The 18476-nt window shown below is 36.1% G+C and overlaps 2 protein-coding genes across 2 annotated transcripts in view; both read left to right on the forward strand.

The window, feature by feature from the left end:
- Positions 1-1659: 1659 nt before the first annotated feature.
- On the forward strand, positions 1660-9715 carry LOC139152607 (putative glutathione-specific gamma-glutamylcyclotransferase 2). The gene is made up of 3 exons (XM_070725845.1): positions 1660-1941; positions 5192-5230; positions 6603-9715. Exons 1-3 carry the CDS (start codon positions 1807-1809, stop codon positions 6990-6992), a joined length of 564 nt encoding a protein of 187 aa, XP_070581946.1. The 5' UTR covers positions 1660-1806; the 3' UTR covers positions 6993-9715.
- A 1940-nt stretch (positions 9716-11655) lies between these two features.
- The window catches only part of LOC139152608 (neural proliferation differentiation and control protein 1-like), a 99503-nt gene continuing 92682 nt past the window's right edge, over positions 11656-18476 (forward strand). Inside the window, exon 1 of the mRNA XM_070725847.1 lies at positions 11656-11852. Within this exon, the coding sequence (XP_070581948.1) occupies positions 11741-11852 (112 nt within the window). The 5' untranslated portion in view covers positions 11656-11740. The remainder of the gene's footprint in view (positions 11853-18476) is intronic.

Raw genomic sequence — 18476 nt, forward strand, 5'->3', positions numbered from 1 at the left:
ACTGTTTTCATTTGGTATTTCAGTGAAATTTTATTTGGCCTTTTTCCCGACAATCATTGATGTACATTGATATATATTGATGTAAAACAACTGTAACCTATGAAGCAAACTGTTTCTGGATGGTGTCCTAGTACAAGACAACGACTCAAAGTACTGAAAAGTGTCCGAAGTTGTTGCTATTTCTGCCCTGGAATCAAATACCTCATTATCAGCTGTGTACTTATTTCAGTACAAAGTGAATAAATTGAATGAAACCGATGTGCTTAGATGCTTGTCTAATGTAAAATGACCATAACAAAAATCAGTGAAAAATCTGACAATTTTGCTAGGGTTTGGTGGTGAAACTAAACGGGGCAATTTTATCAGAATACCAAATATCTCTTTTATATGGCTATAAATGTTGTACTATTTACCAGTATGTATGATGACGTCAACAGCATGACTGCATTTCTTTATCAATAATAACAATGCATAAGACCCTTTTGCAGGTGTTTCATTTTCACTCACCTCAATGATTATATTCTCAAACTTAAAAAATAATGGTACAGATCACAATTTTTGACAGAGAAAAAAAGTTACTGAGTGGACATTCATGTTATATATCCTATCAATTTGTTTTCTTTGGGTGAAATGAGGGATTGCAATGATATGCCAGGCGAGTGTTGGGAGGATTTGACAAGTCGCAAAATGGTAATTAAAAATTAATTCTGACTAATTTCAAGTCGTAAATTATCTACATGGACTCAATTTTCCCCAGCCCTTGGGTATTTTACATACTTTTGTAGCCTGTGGGTGGGGAATTAGATATGGTTTGGGGGATGACAAAGGCCCGCACTCACCTTCCTGTGGAAAACATTGATAGGTGTATTAAACTTCAAACAATAACCAGCAAATGATTATAGGACGTGGACAATGATCACATTTTGAATGAATTCTGTTGATGAGCCAGACTGAGTCCATCATCATGCAAATATGGCAACAATGATAATTTGAAAACTTGGTAAGTGGAAAAATCCATTTGTACGGTGAGGCAAAGCAAATAAGTTACCAGCCTTTCAAGAAGTTAGTACGAGCACAGTGGATAGAGGGACTGTGGTACGAGTAAAATTATGTCAAATCTCCATACAAAGGCAACCTTGAAGGGCCCCCCCCCCCAAAAAAAAAAAAAAAAAAAAATCCCAATGATCTACCCTAATGTTCATCGATCACTCGGCTGAAGCTAGCAGCCAAAACCCAGCAGCCAAACTATGGTGTGGAAGCTAGCAGCCAAACTTTCAAGCCATTTTCCTCCTAGTATTTTGAAGTCATGTGGACATCAATCAAACGTACAAGGTTCTTTGTACATGTATCAACACAAACACATCATTTACTAATTAATTTCTTTGCATAAATTATCTCCATTCTAATTAGCACCTGGTATCCCAGCTAACCTATGGCTATAAAGCACAATGCATTGTCTGCTGGAATGAAAGAAAGAGTGTGCACCCATTACACCTAGCATGTCTTACATATATACATCCATACTAACAAACTACACTTATCTCATTTCTTAATTAATTTCTTTGCATAAATTATCTCCATTCGTCCCTCCGCGCTCGGGCCATTATTACTGTAAAACTGTCCACATTGAACTTCGTACCGGAAGTTGCCCGAGCCGATGAGCGGAGGTACCATCAGGGGCGGGTGCGGGTGCATGCAGTTGTGTGATCAACTTGAGCAAATATACTTTCCTCTGCTAGACAACTTAGCTGACGACCGCCAGAGTCGACACAAACTAAACTTGAATCGCGTACCGTATCCAATGTAATGTGGGTGTTCGGATATGGATCATTGTTGTGGAGACCAGACTTTCCTTTCGAAGAAAAAGTCGTTGGTTGCGTCAAAGGTTTCAGCATTCGCTTCTGGCAAGAAAGTGTCTTATTTAGGGGTACTCCTGAAAAGGTAGGCTGGCTTGTGGTCAAATTAGCTGCAATAATTGTAGCCTTGGTGGGCTTGGTCGTGAGGCTTGGGCCTCTGTCGTGTGGCTCGCACGATGCCCTACCAATACCATTCTACCTTCATGGCTAGCCCTGCGTACCTGGCTCTGCATGGCAAGGCTGTGTGTTACCGGCGTTATACGACCTCCAACCATATGTGGGAGGCCGCATAACGCCGGGAACACACAGAACGGTACGCAGGGCTACGTCCATGGCCCTACCAAGCCGCACAACAAAGGCCCACTGAGCCGCACGACTGCAATTTATTGCAGCTGGTGGGCAATGTTTTCAAATTAGGGGTGGACCATTTGATATCCGGGGGGATCTGGAAAATTTTCAAAAAAAATATTCCCAGCGAATATCAATGAAAAAAAAGTCAGCCAGAGGGGTCTTAGGAAAAAAAAGATGGCTCACTAAGATGAAAGAAAAAATCCATCAAAAGTTACTATCTGGAACACATTTTTTTTCTTTTCAGGCACAAATTGAAGACTCAGATACTCAATGGTTCTTTGGCCAAATACATTTGGGGAGTGCTATATTTAGATTTTAATGTCTTCCTCATATAGCTCGATCCCAATGGTATAATTGTGGTCAGTACATGTTGCAACTTTTGGCTTTTTCAACTTATATATAACGGAAATTGAGGGCAACTTCACACATTGTTTTCTACCTTTGTTAATGAAGCTGTGTATTGAATCGATGGTTTTATGGTATGGTGAAACATGGCGAGACACTGGTGAATTGATAGTTCTTTGACCCTGGTCAAGTGATCTGGGTCCCTGGGAGAACTGGTTATATGTTAGAGTGATTCGTCTGAACAGTGTTTCGGAACCAAGGTGCGGTTCCTTCATCAGTCACTCGAATTGTTTTGTTTTCCCACATGTTAATAGTTAGATGGTAAATGGTAATATGTACAAGTATTGTGCTCCAACTGATTATCTAATGTGCAACATTTTACTCCGCACGCAGTAGAGGACTGTACATTTGTTGTTGGGAGAAAAAAGTATCAAAATGAGGAGTGTGAGAAATTTGAATAAAGTTACTAGTTGGAGAGTGAAAAAAAAAATTGAATAGTGGATCAGGTATGGAAAAAAATGCAACCTCTCAAATAATCTTCCAGGACCCTCCCCCCTCCCCCGGGTATTTAAATGGTCCGCCTCTTACAATGTGTGTTCAGGTGCAGTATGTTTTGGTCACAAAGGTGTGGGATTGTTGGCTTGCCACAAAATAGCCAACTTTGAGATATTTAGCTGCTGTTCAGCTGTATGATCGAGAGTTTATAGCCTCGACACTTAGCTATTTAGCTATTGTACAGTTTGATCACCAAAACGGCCGACTGAGAGATATTTAGCAGCTATTCAGCTACGAGGGTTTACAGCAATACGAACTGTGGTAGCTGTGATATCGCAGCGAGCAGCGGTGCTAGTGGCGTCTGTCGAACACACTCGGGTCAAGGTTCACTCATCACCACCACAGTACCTTACTGTGGTGTGACCCTTGACCCGAGTGCATTCGACAGTCGCTAGTCGCCACAAGCACTGCACTGCGATATCACAGCTAGTACTTTTTTTCTTGTCTTCTTTTCAACATTTGCTTACGAACTTTCGGAAACTACACTCTTTTTCTAACTGGAAAAGTCTTGCAATGTGATTACTCTTGCAATGCGGCACCTATTATGATTCTTCTTATTTACCACAGTCCCTCCACACATCAACTGTGACCAAGGGTTTCCGCAAGCAGTCTTGCAACTGTGCTTCCATTTTCCACTCGAAGTTAGGGAGCCTTCTGTAGTTGGGGGGGGGGGTATTAGGGGCGGGACACTTTTTAGAAAACTGTCCAAGGGGTAGGGTCACTTTTTAACCTATCTTGGGAGGAGGGTCACTTTTAACAGTAGCAGATTTTACAGCCAAATCTTTGATTGTCCATATGATATTTCCCTGAATAGAAATCATCGATGAATACACCGATTCTTTTAAATATATACACATATCCACAAGCTTCACAAGCATAGAAGATGCAGTGGTATCCTACATAAACACCTTGAACAATAAAAATTGATGAAGACATGAGACAAAAACATATGCAACAGGTAGCAAAGTGTATATCAATTATCAACGTCTATAAATGCACAGATATTGTTGGTTTTATATTGGGAAAAATATTGTTCACAGTTATGTAAAGCAACTTGACATTTGATATTACTTTCATGGTTCTATACCCATATTTTAACACATCATTTACTTAATACAGACTTCAACCCTGATAAACACTTATTTGACCTTTGATTATTTATCATCATTAATTATGAGTGTGTAACATCCTATGTAAATACTTGTCAGTTGCTGTAATTGTCTTCTATAAACAGTTTTTTGTGATCAGCCATTGACAGACATCTCCACTGAGTGAAGGCCCTCACACAGTCCTTCTCACACTCACATGTATCACAGAAAACTTTTTCAAACAGAAATATCAGCAAACAGAGAATAACTGACTATAACTACTCTACCATTCACTTACAAGCTGGTTGACTTTATATAATTTTCTCGGTTCTACCAATCACAAGTTTCTCCTGATCATTTCGTTTTTAGCAACAAAATTTTTTCATGAACGAACTCCTCACAATGCAGAAGAAATGCCATATGCCACGGTTTGTATAAACTGACACCTAGATGAATGAAAACAATTCCTGCATAGAGCTCAATACTACTCTCTTGGTTTTACAATATACTTATTCAGTATATGTATGAGAAATCTTCTATGTATACACCTATAAAAGCACAGACAGTAGGGAAAGGGGCTTTCAATGGCAAACGTCAAACTTGTAACTCCCTTTGTGGTATAGTTGTCAGACCTTTTCAGAAGTCACAATTGGTTAGCTGGTAGCCAGCTAATAGCTGATTTAAAACAGCTAATGGCAGTTAAAAACTGCTAATAGCTTGAATAGCTCAATTAGCCATCCCTTCTCAGAAGTCACCACTGATAGCTTGCTAATAGCCAGCTAAAATGGCGTATAGTGGCTAAAAATGGCTAATAGCTTGAATAGCTGAATAGGCACAACAAATATCCGCCAGTTCACCCTAGCATTAACAACTGCCTTACAGGGTAATTTTTAATCCAAATGTACAAATTTGACCAAAGCAAATTTGCTTGTTAAGAAGTGCACCATTACTCCGATTCACCAATATTTCCTTTATTTGTTTTTTCTCACAACAAAGCCGGGACGTGTTGCCATGTTGGTAGAAGATAATGTAGAGGTAAATAAAACTGACTTCAAATTAAAGCCATTTTCAATTCTATAATGACATTACTTGCAGGTAGAAGCTACATGTAATTCATGGTGTTTTTAATCTAGCGTAGGTTGCAACCAGTCAATATTCCATTTTATTCATTCAAATAGAGAATCGAAATTAGGCTAATGATCATTTTTTAACATTTTTGCTGTGTTGATGAAATGCAGAGTGTTTTCAAGATAACCATAATTTACAATGCCATTTGCAAATGGAAGACTGATTAACCAAAAAGTACCATCCTCACAAGGGTTTTTACCAATTTCTTACAATTTTGGTAGTGTTGATAAACCTGTTCATTTTGAAAAGACCAAAAAGTGCTTCATTGATGCAATGAAAATGTTTAAAAATTGATCATTGACTGCATTGTTACTTGCTGCTGTTTGCATGAATAAATATATTGACTGACCACGATATACCATGGATTGTTTTTGTCATATATTGCTGATAAATACGAGTACGTACATGCCCACTTTTTACCTCTCATTCAGTTCTATAAAGAAACTTCTCATGAACAGCTAAAAAGTACTTAATGAGATCAGTGATGTGCACCTCACTTGTGAACAACATTGAAGTAAGTGTGGTCAAATTATAGAAAATTTTATTGAATGTTGGGTTCTGAAGGTTGGGCTCTAAAAGCTTCCCTTTTCAATGTATTGCATGATATGTTCATAATGTCAGAGTCACCTTAAGGGCCGTTGATAATAAAAGCTGACTCACAAGAAACGTAATTCCTTCGTTTTACTTGAAACCCCCTCCCTCCTCCCTCAAAACGAAAGTTCTTATGGGAAATCAATTTCGTATTATGATGCCGTTTCTGACAAACCTACCCATACCTCTCTGATCCACAAGCCCATGAAAAAATACCAGAAGTGCACATTGATTAATAAACCTCCACTGTACGCATGTCACTTTTTAAGAGTCACTTTTTAAGACACAGAACATTTTAATGTATTTCACACATAGGAAAATGTTTCACGTACATGTTTCACGTTGAAAAAGCATACAGGTTTTTATTTCACACATGTCTTTTCATAGTCTTTTCTGTCTCCGTATTTTGTGGTCATTCTGTTCTCGATGAATGCAAAGGTAGTATTGCGTTCTCACTGCAAAGTCGCACTTCAAAAACAATAGACAAAAATCCTTATGCGATTTTGACGCGCACAAAACGAAATGAGCTTTTACCCCCTCCCCCTAAACGAAAGAATTATGTTTGTCGTATGTCAGCTTTTATTATCAACGGCCCCTTATAACTTTGCATCAGTGTTCAGTTTCTCAATGATACCAGTAACATAATTCAGCCTTTACCTGACAAGTTTATATAAATTATCTTTTTCAGAGTGAAGTTTTTGGTGTTGCATATAAAATAAAAGAAGACAGAGCACAAGACGTTCTGGATCAGCTTTTCAAGCGAGAACTTTTTGAACCAGTCCCAACGATGTTTTATCCAAAACAAGAAACAAAACAGCCATTTGAAGTTCATATTTATAATATAGTAACCAGTGATAGTGTGCGTGCTGTGCAGTACATTGGCCCGGAAAGGATTGAAGACACTGCAAAAATTATATCAGAGTCCATCGGGCCTACCGGAATGAGAAATGATGAATACGTTTTCAAGCTTGTTGAAATCAATCTGGAAATAGCCGGAAGAGTTAATCCATATTTATCTGACTTGGAAAATCTTATTAGAGATTATCAAGCTGCTAGGAAAGAAACACGAACACAGTAAGGATGGTAGTGCAAGGCTTTTTAAAGGCCCAGAAGTTACATCTCTTGTAATTTTTCAGACAACAAAATGTCTTCCAATTTTCTCAGATTTTCTTTGAACACTTACGCATGAAACAAAATAGTCTTTCAGTTTCAGAGAATTTCAACAAGATTCATGTGGGACTTATTGGGCTTGTAAATTCTCATGGATTCCAACAGTACATAAACTTGTCAAATCACAAAGAAAACAGAGAACGGCCAACATTCAAGTTAATTACATTCAGAGCTATGTGGTCTGATGGATCACATAATACTGGGATTCCAGTGTGGGTATGCACCATGTCATACAAAGTGGCAAAAACAGGAGATATTCCAGTCCATGATTATTAATAAAATGAGTAAAGCAGGTCTTTCAAAAGTGAAATCACAAAAAAAATGTAACATTTTTGGCTGATGGGCCATTAACTTCTGACTAACAAATAATCAACCCTTCTAAATTTCAGATGCTGGAACCTCCACTTTCTTACCATCAACTTCTTCTACAAAGTTTTTAAAGTCCTGTTATTTTTCATGAAAATAGTAAAAATAAAATAATTGAGTGATAACATGCAATGGAAACGTCTTGTAGATTGACCCTGACATAGTTGTACTCAGACATATTCTGACAAATTTCTTCGTCACTTGATGAAGAGTTCTTACATTTGACTCTCTATATCTTAGTGTTTTATTCTCAAAATATAAGTAATGATAAGAAGTGTTATAAGTGTTTGTTTTTTGCAAGACTGAAGAGACTATATTCAGAATCTCCATTGCCCATCATTTACCTTAATTATGAAACAGGATATGAATTGAAAATGTTTCCATATTTCACTTATGTTGCAGTGGTCTATTAATTGACACTATTGTCAGACATTATTGCCAAGAGATTACCACTTAATTAAAATTGTCATGATCAACATCACAAGCAATATTCGATAAGTATAGTGTGATTTGACTAAATGACTTTCATTAATGTTATATCATAGTATCTTCAATGTACATACATGTTTAATATGATTTTATGCCAAACTATGACAGCTCCTTAAATATGCAACATTATCAATTAGTTGATGTGAAAATGCAAAATGTCTTTTACATATACAATAGTATCACTAATATTCATAGCACTTTCGTCAATTCTGGTCAAGTCCTTCAAGTTAAACATAGCAAATTTGGACAGTTCTGTAAATATTAAACTACTGCATAGGTAACAAAAAATGTTAAATGTTTCTCACTTCTGTTATATCATCGTAAAATCCATATACTTAGTAAGTTTTATCCACTTTGGCCAAATCCCTTTCAGTTTTATGACCCTTATTGGAAAAGTTCATAAATATGCAAACTACCAATTAGCTGATGCAAAAGTGCAAAATATCATCCACCTCTTCTATATCATCATTTCATCAAAATACTTCATAAAATTTCATCAATTTGTCAAGTCCTTCCGGTTAAATGTGCCAAATTATAAGTTTTCGCAAAATAGTAAATTAGTAATTTGCTGATGTGAAAATGCTAATGACTTTCATTGATGTTATATCATGGTCTCTTCAATGTACATGTTTTGTCAACTTCAGTCAAGATACACCAGAGATATATGCCTAATTTGGAAAGTTTGTTAAATATGCAAATTAGTAATTTCTTTATGTCAAATTGCCATATGAGTCACATTAATATTATATCATAGTAACATCATTTACACATAGTAAGTTTCGTGAATTTTGGTGGATTGAATCCAGATAAGAGATATATCCCTAATAAGGAAGTTAGTTAATTATGCAAATAAGTAATTTGCTAAACTCCAATCAGTTGTGCCAACTACTATATTGCATCTGCAATCAAAATATTACTTAAAGCCAAGCAATTCTTTTCTGAAATCATTAATTATGCAAATATCAATTAATTATACAAGCCACACCACCAAAAACTAATCAGATCTCACAATTTTCAAAGTATATCTGTGTGCCAAATTGTGCTTCAATCTTATTAGCGGTTCTTGAGATATGTCCCTGACAGGCGGGCAGACAGACAACTTTGCCTTAACATTAGCTCCAGTGTGTTAGTGCTTAACAGATCTATTATGTTGGGATACAGAGTGAGCCCCCCCCCCCCCCCCCCCCCCCATTCCCTCATGACCCAGCAGTTCGTTCAAGTCATTTACTCGTTATCTTCAAATCATCTGTCCAAGTCATAATTAATCACTTCTTAGCTATTGCACACAACACTTACTATCACCAAGCCTTCGTTTCAGGCTCTTTTGTCCTGTTCCTTCTGTATCGCCTTTGACACTCCTGACAAAAGTGCCTGTGCGACCAGGGCCTGGGAAGAAGGCAAGGCAGTGTGGATGAGCACTCACAGCTCTAGTGGCAGCTTTGGAAAGCCCTGTGACCCACTGTTACTTTTCGGCTCCCTCAAGCTTTTCAAACTCTCAGACCATTCATGTTGCAACCTGGATCTTTGCTGGTAGCAAACTGACAGAGACCCTTTGCCCAATCTGAGATTTGTAAGAGGACCCTCAAATTAAAAAAAACGATGTACAGTATGTACAGAAGAGACGCCCCTTAAATGTGAATATCATTGAGAGAATAAATAAGTAAATAAATAAGAATAAGTGTTTGAAAAATAAATACACACTATTTAAGACTTTTTTGGAATTCAAGACAATTTTACAAACTTTCTTAAATCTGATCGAAAAGCAAACTGTACTCCAGGAAAAATGTTAAAAAATGTGATTTTGTCCCGATAAACACTTCTGTTTAAAATTTTTTTTATAAAGGCTTCAAAATACAGCAAATTTCTTGGAATGCTTGGTATCTGAAAACCAAAGTTCAAACTTCAAGCAATCAGAAAAAGTCTTTTCTGCAGATTATTTTGTTGAGGTTTGAAAAGCTAAGCTTTCGTAAAATCAACACAGCAAATTTTGTTACACAACTCGCAAGTTTAAAGGTATACAGTCACCTGTAATCTAAATATGCCCATATATGGTCAAAGGGGCGTTCCTCAGTATTCAAAATGCCCATGTTAGGGTGTTGTTTTTATAAAGCAGCCACCTGCTTAAAATCTGTGATTGGTTAGATTTTCTCTTTCCATGGTAACTGTGGCAAAATTGGAACAGGTAACAGTATACCTTTAAGTGTCTGAATGTTAACAACTGCAGGAACAAGCAAAGTGAATTTCAAAAGAACCACACAAGCTGTTTTTGGTAAGTTTATGTCGTCTACCAATTAAAAATAAAGACAAAATGTACAGGAAATTGCAGATAGGTACTGGTAGAGGTAACATTTCCATGATTTATAGTTATTGAATAATCAAGAAATGTCAGGATGTGTTTTGGGAAGGCATGGATGATGCACCAATATGCTAGACACCAGTCCATACCATTTCAAAATTTAATTAGTGATGCTACACAGTACTGGAGATATACCATGATTCATCATGATTTGTACCATTGGAGATTCCTTGGGGATGTGGACAATGCTTCCCATGTGTAGACAGATTCATTAACTAGTTTCAAAAATTCTTAAAACATTTTAAGCATGCCATTCTTCTCTATTCCCATTTTAAATGATTTGGAAAATTATGCTTGATTGAGAGAGGAGAAACCATTTTTGTAAAATTTTCCTCAGATTGTATCTACAGCAATACTGAATAATGTAATGGAAAGTAGGGAGACAAGTTGCACCTGTTTTGTGGAAGGATATTGATTTAATCCAATGGAAATGACAAAAGAAAGTTACTTGCTAACTTTTCACAAAGAAGGACCCCTCAGTTTGTCATAACTAGCTTCCCAAAGATACCAGCAGAATAGGTGACTTTAATGGTAATTTAAATGATTATTTTGATATGTTTAACTAAATATCATGAAACAATTTTTATATGCTTTCTGTTACTGCTTGTATGCAGAGCAGGAAAAGTTATGAGAAAAGCAACCTTCATTGGCACAAATCAAACAGCATTGTGGGTAATTCGTTCTTTGAGTTTGCCAATCAGCGATTTGTTTTTGGTAAAAAAGATTGCTTTGACTCTACTGGCCCCCCAAAAATGTTTCAAGGTAACCTTTGGAAAAAATTGCTGCCAGGATGAGTGAAAATAATTGTTGCCATAAACATTTCATCCATCCTCCCCCTGAAATCAAATGGTCCATCCCTGAAGAGATTTTTCGCAGAAGCCTGCAAGAGAGCTTTGAATGGTACACGTCATATAAATTGCGCCACCTTGAGTTGAAAATCTCTCCGAAACTATAACAAAAACGTTGTTCACTTTTGCAATATTGCAAGAGCTTGCGCATAGTTTTCAATAGGAAACACTTGCTTTTTTCGGGTGTTCAATGGCTTATGGCTTATGATCGGTCGTTATTTGTTCTTTGATTATTAAGTGGAATATAGAAACTCAGAGAAATTGTCATTTCCATTTGTTTTCATCAACTCAACAAGAATGGTAGAAATATTAATGTTGTTTGCCATGTTTGTTTGTGAAAAGATGAATGCTTAAGCCGATTTTACCAAGACTTTCGTTTCCTTACCAGCTTTCGATTCGAAATATGCATCACAAAAGTATAAACTTGCTAAGTTGTTAGTTGACGCAGTGGGCTGGCATAATTTACAGGTGGTCATGACGTCACCAGCCCAGTTGATTAACATTTTCCCACAATGCCACAACACACCCTGACGTCAGAGGACTATCATGGAGGCCTAAGGAAGCTCAACGATCGCGAACACTATTGATGAGGAATGTATGGATATTTTTAATGATAAAATGGCCTCGAAGATCGTTCTATCTCTCCTCGTTTTTACCACAATACTTCTCAATGTACCAGGTCATTCCACAGAAGGTGTTCCGGTGAAACGTAAGTACAGAAATGAAAATTTCTACGTCTCTATCATCGTATCGTCACGACTGATGATCGTCTGCTTTATTAACCTCCGATTGAAAAGTGATTCCATTCACAATATTTTCCGGAAATAGTACTGCTCTGCGTAAAGATAGTAGTGAAAACTGCACTCATTCCGAAGTTGATTTATACTGCTGACTGTCAGAGAGACCGTGAATTTTCTGTCAGAGCTCTGTAACGATCGCGTTATAAATATTTCGGCAATATTGCCCGTATCAACCGTATGGACTTGTCAACGTATACGGGTGTGTTGTGTATTTTTAGCGTCCGTTCACTAGCACTGCACTGTTGTCAGATCGGGTTAGAGTAACCGTGAATGGTCTCCGGAATCAGTGTACATGTGGAAATACGATAGATTCCAGTATATAGTACCACCTGTTTTTGCAATTCGCGGAGATTGTTTCTGTGTGTTTCGTTGCCTTTTCTGCCAGTTTGTCCTGGCGTGAACTGAGTGCAGGATACAATCCCCCCTCCTTCCGTTCCATACCTGTTATGAACTTACCAGTGCTGTGAGTCCCCACATGACTTCGTTGTACGTGTTTGCATTTCAATTTTCATGAATCACTGAGACTTGTCGTCTCAAATAAATTTTAAGATAGTTTTAGGGTGTCTGCTACGAAGCTTACAGCATAGACCCTCGGCCCTCTCACTCCAGGGTCTATTGTTGAAGTTACAGGCAGTAAAATAAGACAGGTGAAAAATGAAAACAGGTACTTCTTGTATGTCCATGACCCGATGTGCCAACCTCTCTGCGTTTCAATCCTCTCCACACATGAGTTGTATAAACTTCACTGCGGGACTATGCACTGTAGTGTGTGATTTGAGACAAAAATCGCTGAGGTCTTTTGACATTTCAATGGTTTTTACAAAGGCAATAGAAAATATTACATATGTACCATTGTCGCTGGATCATTAGTTTGAATATAAATTTTGATAACCTGGAATGTTTCAGTGGGAATGATTACTATTAATATATTGTCTCAAAATTGAAGTTACATATCATGTGCATACGCTAGGGAGTAAAAGATAAATGTTGGAAAAATCAAAAAGAAGTTGCATACAAGGCATTTGTGAATATATTGACAGTTTGTTGTTGGCCAATGCTGATACTGTACACAATAGTTTGGTGACCTCAGAGCTGTATACACCTTGTATGCCGTCTTCTGTACAGACAAGTTGAAAGAAGTTTGTGGACAATATATTCCAAAGGAGTGACAAAGCAATATCTCGCCACACTGGTTTGTACAGTCATTGAAGTTGGCTCTAGATAACCTCTGAAGGAGATATGTACTGTTAATAGAGATTGTTGTAATACGGCACAAGAGATATTTTAGTGCTCTTACGGTTCAGATTAGACTGGTTTTACTTAGTCTGGGTAACACACCCAATCAACTGACATCTTTATTCAGCAACACAAATGTGATTGTTAACATTTTCACCAACATGGTTTTGGCCAGTTGTATTGTTCACGATAGCAAAGCAGGCCTTCAAAAGAGGGAAATGGAGATTGAAGGTTTACAATGTAAACTAGCATCCTTTGATAAAACTATGTGTACTGAGCCTGGCAGTATGTAATAGAACATGATTTGGACAAGTGCCCTTACCTTAAACAAGACTCCCAACCACCGTTCTCAGCAGTCTTTTGATGAACACAATTTCCTGTCTAGAGTTCAGCCATTTTCATTTCAGACAGTCCTTTTATATAATATAATATGAAAATATAATCATCAGGAAACTTTTAAATATTGATGACTGCTTGAAAACTAGAAATTATGTTTTTATATATTTATGTAATAATGTAGAATATTTTCACTCATTCACTGGCTAGAAACTGGTCATCAGGAATTTTTTGCATTGACAACTGTCATAGTTGTATGCCTTTGTGAATATTAGTGGTATAGCAATTTTCAGAACAGCAAGACATGTTTTCTATGATTTCCCTAATTACAATAACAATTATCTTGGATCACAATATATTGAAATGTAAATCCACTATAATGTGAATTCCAGGGTTACTTAACTCTTTCAATCCCATCTCTACATAGATCTATGCATATGTTAATTGCGATGAAAATAATGAGAAGAGAACATTAGGTGGCAATGAAAGAGTTCGCTTTTGCTGACAATATGTCATATCATCAAACCCTGTTAATTCAAGTACTATATTCACTTCCAAAAGAGAATTTTCAACTTCTCTGTATGACTATGAAATGATAGAATGCCAATGCTAGAGACACATTCTTTATGGTTTTGTTTGTGTTATACTTATCACATGAAGTGTGAACATCTTGTAGATCATTTTGGAGAATGCAATCGATAATCCCCAGGAGATTGCCATATAACGTATTATTTATTGATATTACTGCAGAGAGGCATACATGTAAGTTTAATAGGTTGTGTTTGAATTCATAAGTTTCAATGCCTTACTCATTTCATCAAGAGGAGTAACTGGTTTGAAATTTATCATATTCATGGAAAGTTACTCAGTTTAGTTTTGGTGCTGATAATAAATTCATGACGCGTACAATATGTTTTATATCATCTTCTAAAAGTCCTCTAAAATGAATTTACCCTCCAACATCAGTCACAGATAATAGCAATGCAATTGTGTGAAGCAGGGAAGGAAAAATGTTTCTTCTTTACAAAGTTTTTGCTGCCAAGTTTTTCCCAGGGAGAAAATTCAGTGAAACATCAACAAGTAAATTTGCAAGTGGATCTGAGAGAAGTTCTGTTCATAAATAAAACACAGCAACTGTTCCACTTTAGGAAACTGGGGCGATATGAAATTTTTTCTTTCTCAATTGTCTATAATCCCCTAATTTTATTATCCTCTAAACCAAATAACTGTTTGCACAACACCACTTGCTCCACTTTATATAAAAGCATCAAGAACATCATCTACTATACCGGTAGAATTGGCCATGATGTAATGAACCAGTTTTGATGTCAACCCTTTGAGTGCTGTAATTCTTCCAACCAAATTTTTAGTGCAACATTTTATCAGTTTTAATCAATTTTTCAGCAATTTTTTTGATAGTTTGGACCAAATTGACATAACTTTTCATCGGCTACAGTTTTCAATCAAAATTTTTGGGGATAATCTGAAAAGAATTGTCTTGATCGGCAAAAACAATGTCTTGGTTATATTTTATAAAGGCAATGAAAATGAACTTTGACACTCAAAGGGTTATTCAGAAAAAAGTATACAGAGAGAGTTTCAGCAGTATGTCAATCAGGATACTGGAAATATAGAATTGATCATTGACACCCCATCCTTGTTTTGCTTTAAAAATTTATTCTAGCTGTGGTTCACTTTTTTCCTGTTGTACATACATATTAATGAATTCCTTTCTGTCATTAATCCTTTTATGCTAATTTAATTTCTTTGTTCAGGTGATGATGCCGCTTTTATTTCAGTTCAGTCATTTGAATAATGATCATTCAGTGTTCTCATGAAGTACATGTAATTGGGATCATGCATCGGTTCAATGACAGCGAACATCTGAAGATTATAACATGTACATGTAGGCAATATTCCTTTGAGGTCGTCGGAGTGATAGACAACAGTGTTTTCTCAAGCCTGTCTGGTTTTTCTTAATCCAACTGAAAGGAAAATTTGCAACTAGTTAAAATTATATGCAGTAGATAGTAAAATTGTAATACGGAGGTAAAAAACTTACGTATTGCAGCTTGACCAATATTTCGTCTGAGACAACAGTTGGTGTTGAATTATTTTCCTTTTCTTTGTGTTTGAGAGAAGCATAGATTTACATTCATGAATGCGATAAGAATAACATTGGTTTTTAAAATTAGCAGGATCCAACGGCTGTTTGTGGCAGGTTTGCTTTAAGATATATTTTATCATAATAGAAAAACAGCTTATTTCAAAAATGGAATAAAAGTCCATGTTAATAACTTTTTGTCACCTTTGCAGAGAGGTTGGACATATTGATTTCGTCTTTTTCTCACAGGGTGCACATTAGAATATAGAAACAACATATTTTACAATTAATATCCAAGCAGAATTCTCAATTCAGCAGTGATGTTTACAAGCTTGTGGCTAACACCGACCATTTACGGATAATGACCAATGACATAAAACATGTAAATTTGGAGTCAAATTTTTTTTTCAAGTCAGGAAATGTGCTATACTAATGATTGTTCAGGTCAACAGTTGACATGATTAACTCATAGTTCACATACTATATTTCAATTTGAGGACAGTTGACCTGATGTACTGTACCTGCAGTGCTATTGAAATTGAAGTGGCTGTTTTCACATGCTCACAGCAATATCAGTATACAACTCTGATATGGGAATAGAATTGATCTGAAATTACCTTGTCAATATGATAGATACTGAGAATGTATGTTCTTCAAATATTTTTCTAGTGATTACCACTACTGCAAGTATCTTCAAATAAAAATGAGATTTTTGGCCTTTATTTTTCGAACTGATAAAATTGGACAAACTGAATTGCATCATAGACCCTCGAGAAAAACGGCTCTATGATTGCATTAGGTTATGATTCCATGGAAAATGGAAAAGTTTTGGATGAAATACGCTTTTGTTCAACATTTCAACAAATTGAACATTTTGATACTAGTGAAGTAAGGGAGGACAAAAACCTGCCCTGTTTAATGGTAGACAGAGTGCATGATGGGTAATGTAGCTTTGCTATTAAACAGGTCACAGTCCATTCTATTTCTAGTCTCTGGGTGGGTTACAAACACCATCATTCATCTATGTCAGTCTTTTCCTTTTTTCTATCATCAAAGTATTATTTATTGAAAGTCTAAAGTACGAAAAATAATTGCATTATGGTAAAAAATTGAATACTTTTCAAAGAGTAAAAATTTTTTTTTGAGTATTGTTTATTTTCAGTAAAGGTTAAAATATTCTCAAGTCAATATATTAGATCAGACAGATCAGTGTCAGCTGAAAGTCAAACACATGCACAGACATGCAAACATACCTATCAATCTCCATGGTTAATTGGTTATTTCAAATATTTGAGATGGAAAAATTGAATTTTTTCCTGATGTATTTTTCATGATTTTATACGTGAAAAATACAAAACAGTACTGTGCCACGTCAAACATACAGGATCTAGCAATGTTTCATGGTTGAAAGCTGGAATCTGGAGAATAATTTATTATTGTTTGTTGTCACTATGATGGTCATTTGTAACCTCCTATTACAGAACAGTATTTGTTAATACTGGGTAGTAAAAATAAATATACCACGCAACACCAGGGAAGAAATGATAGTGGGATTTCTGAATTTTAGATCAGATTGATGTATATTATAGTTGTCAATTTAACAGGTCAAAAGGTGTCAGTGACAAGAAATTTCATGGTATTGTACGGAAGAGTACTCAACCATTCAAAATTTCAAGGAAATTGATCAGTTTAGGGCTGCAGAGTTCAGTGCTAGATGTTGTAAATAACAAAATTTCATACAAAATGCTTTATTAAGAAAATTGCACACCTGCACACAATCTGTGCACAGATTGTTTCCGCACATGAAACGTGGTCAAACAGTTGTGGTTGTACTAAAATGAGATACTATTCTGTAACAAAAATATTATGTACAATATCGTAAGTGCAACATGCCGCTTACAATATCATTGACCAGATAGGCTATTTTACATCATAACCATTTTTAACAATAAAAAAGATTGTGCATATAAAAAAAAATTGGCAAAACACAGCTAGGGCATTTAGGAACATTACTGATTGTAAGTTACAGCCTCATAACACTAATTTTTGCGAAGTATTTTTCCTGAAATCATAGTGACAAAACCCGTTAAAGATTTTCCATCAACATGACAGATCGACACACCCTCTTGTACAGTAAATGCTGCAGGTGCCATCATGGCTACATTATGCTTTGAGCAAATCTTTATGGTCAGTCATGAAATCAAATGAATTCTACCATTCATAATGGTAATCATAGAATGTATTGGAATAACCCCATAAAGTATGGTATACCGGTAGATACCATTTTCAAGATCTGAGGAGACATGATTTCTGTTTGTGAATGAAATACAAAATGTGCTGGTATATCTGAGTTCACATGAATGCCAGTAGAACCATCATCGTCTCGTCAGCGTCAAGGTAGGTCAATTTGTTTGTGACCAAAATTCAACAGTGACCTTTGTTCATCCCAAAATGTGCCTTTGGTCTGAAATGTTTCTATGGTAACAACAAATGCAAATTAATCTGAAGCAAAACCTCTGAAACGTGGTTACCATGATATTTTTTTAAAATTGGACTTTGGGTTAGAAGCAGATGTGAACTGTAAGAAATTGGTCGAGGAGCGAAACTATCACTGTGAAAAATGAATGCAAACTTTTATGAACCTCTCCATCTGCATATGCAGCTAGAATTCATCCACTGAGAAGAGAAATAATGAACAAACAACAACAGCAAATGATATTATTGATTTTTGCATTCCAGCTGTACAGCTGTTTAACAAGGAATTGTGAACCTGCTGTAACAAAATATATTGCTTTGTTATTGACATTTTACTTGAAAATCATTACATGCTGTATTGCAGAAGATGAATGTTCAAATC

This window comes from Ptychodera flava, chromosome 16 (assembly GCF_041260155.1).
Source record: "Ptychodera flava strain L36383 chromosome 16, AS_Pfla_20210202, whole genome shotgun sequence".
Taxonomy (NCBI): Eukaryota; Metazoa; Hemichordata; class Enteropneusta; family Ptychoderidae; genus Ptychodera; species Ptychodera flava.

Bases quoted from the DNA above. Each gene is read 5' to 3' on its own strand.
- LOC139152607 (XM_070725845.1), top strand. From the start codon at position 1,807: ATGTGGGTGTTCGGATATGGATCATTGTTGTGGAGACCAGACTTTCCT. The intron at 1,942-5,191 runs GTAGGCTGGCTT...CTCACAACAAAG, and splicing joins TTAGGGGTACTCCTGAAAAG to CCGGGACGTGTTGCCATGTT. The intron at 5,231-6,602 runs GTAAATAAAACT...TATCTTTTTCAG, and splicing joins TGGTAGAAGATAATGTAGAG to AGTGAAGTTTTTGGTGTTGC.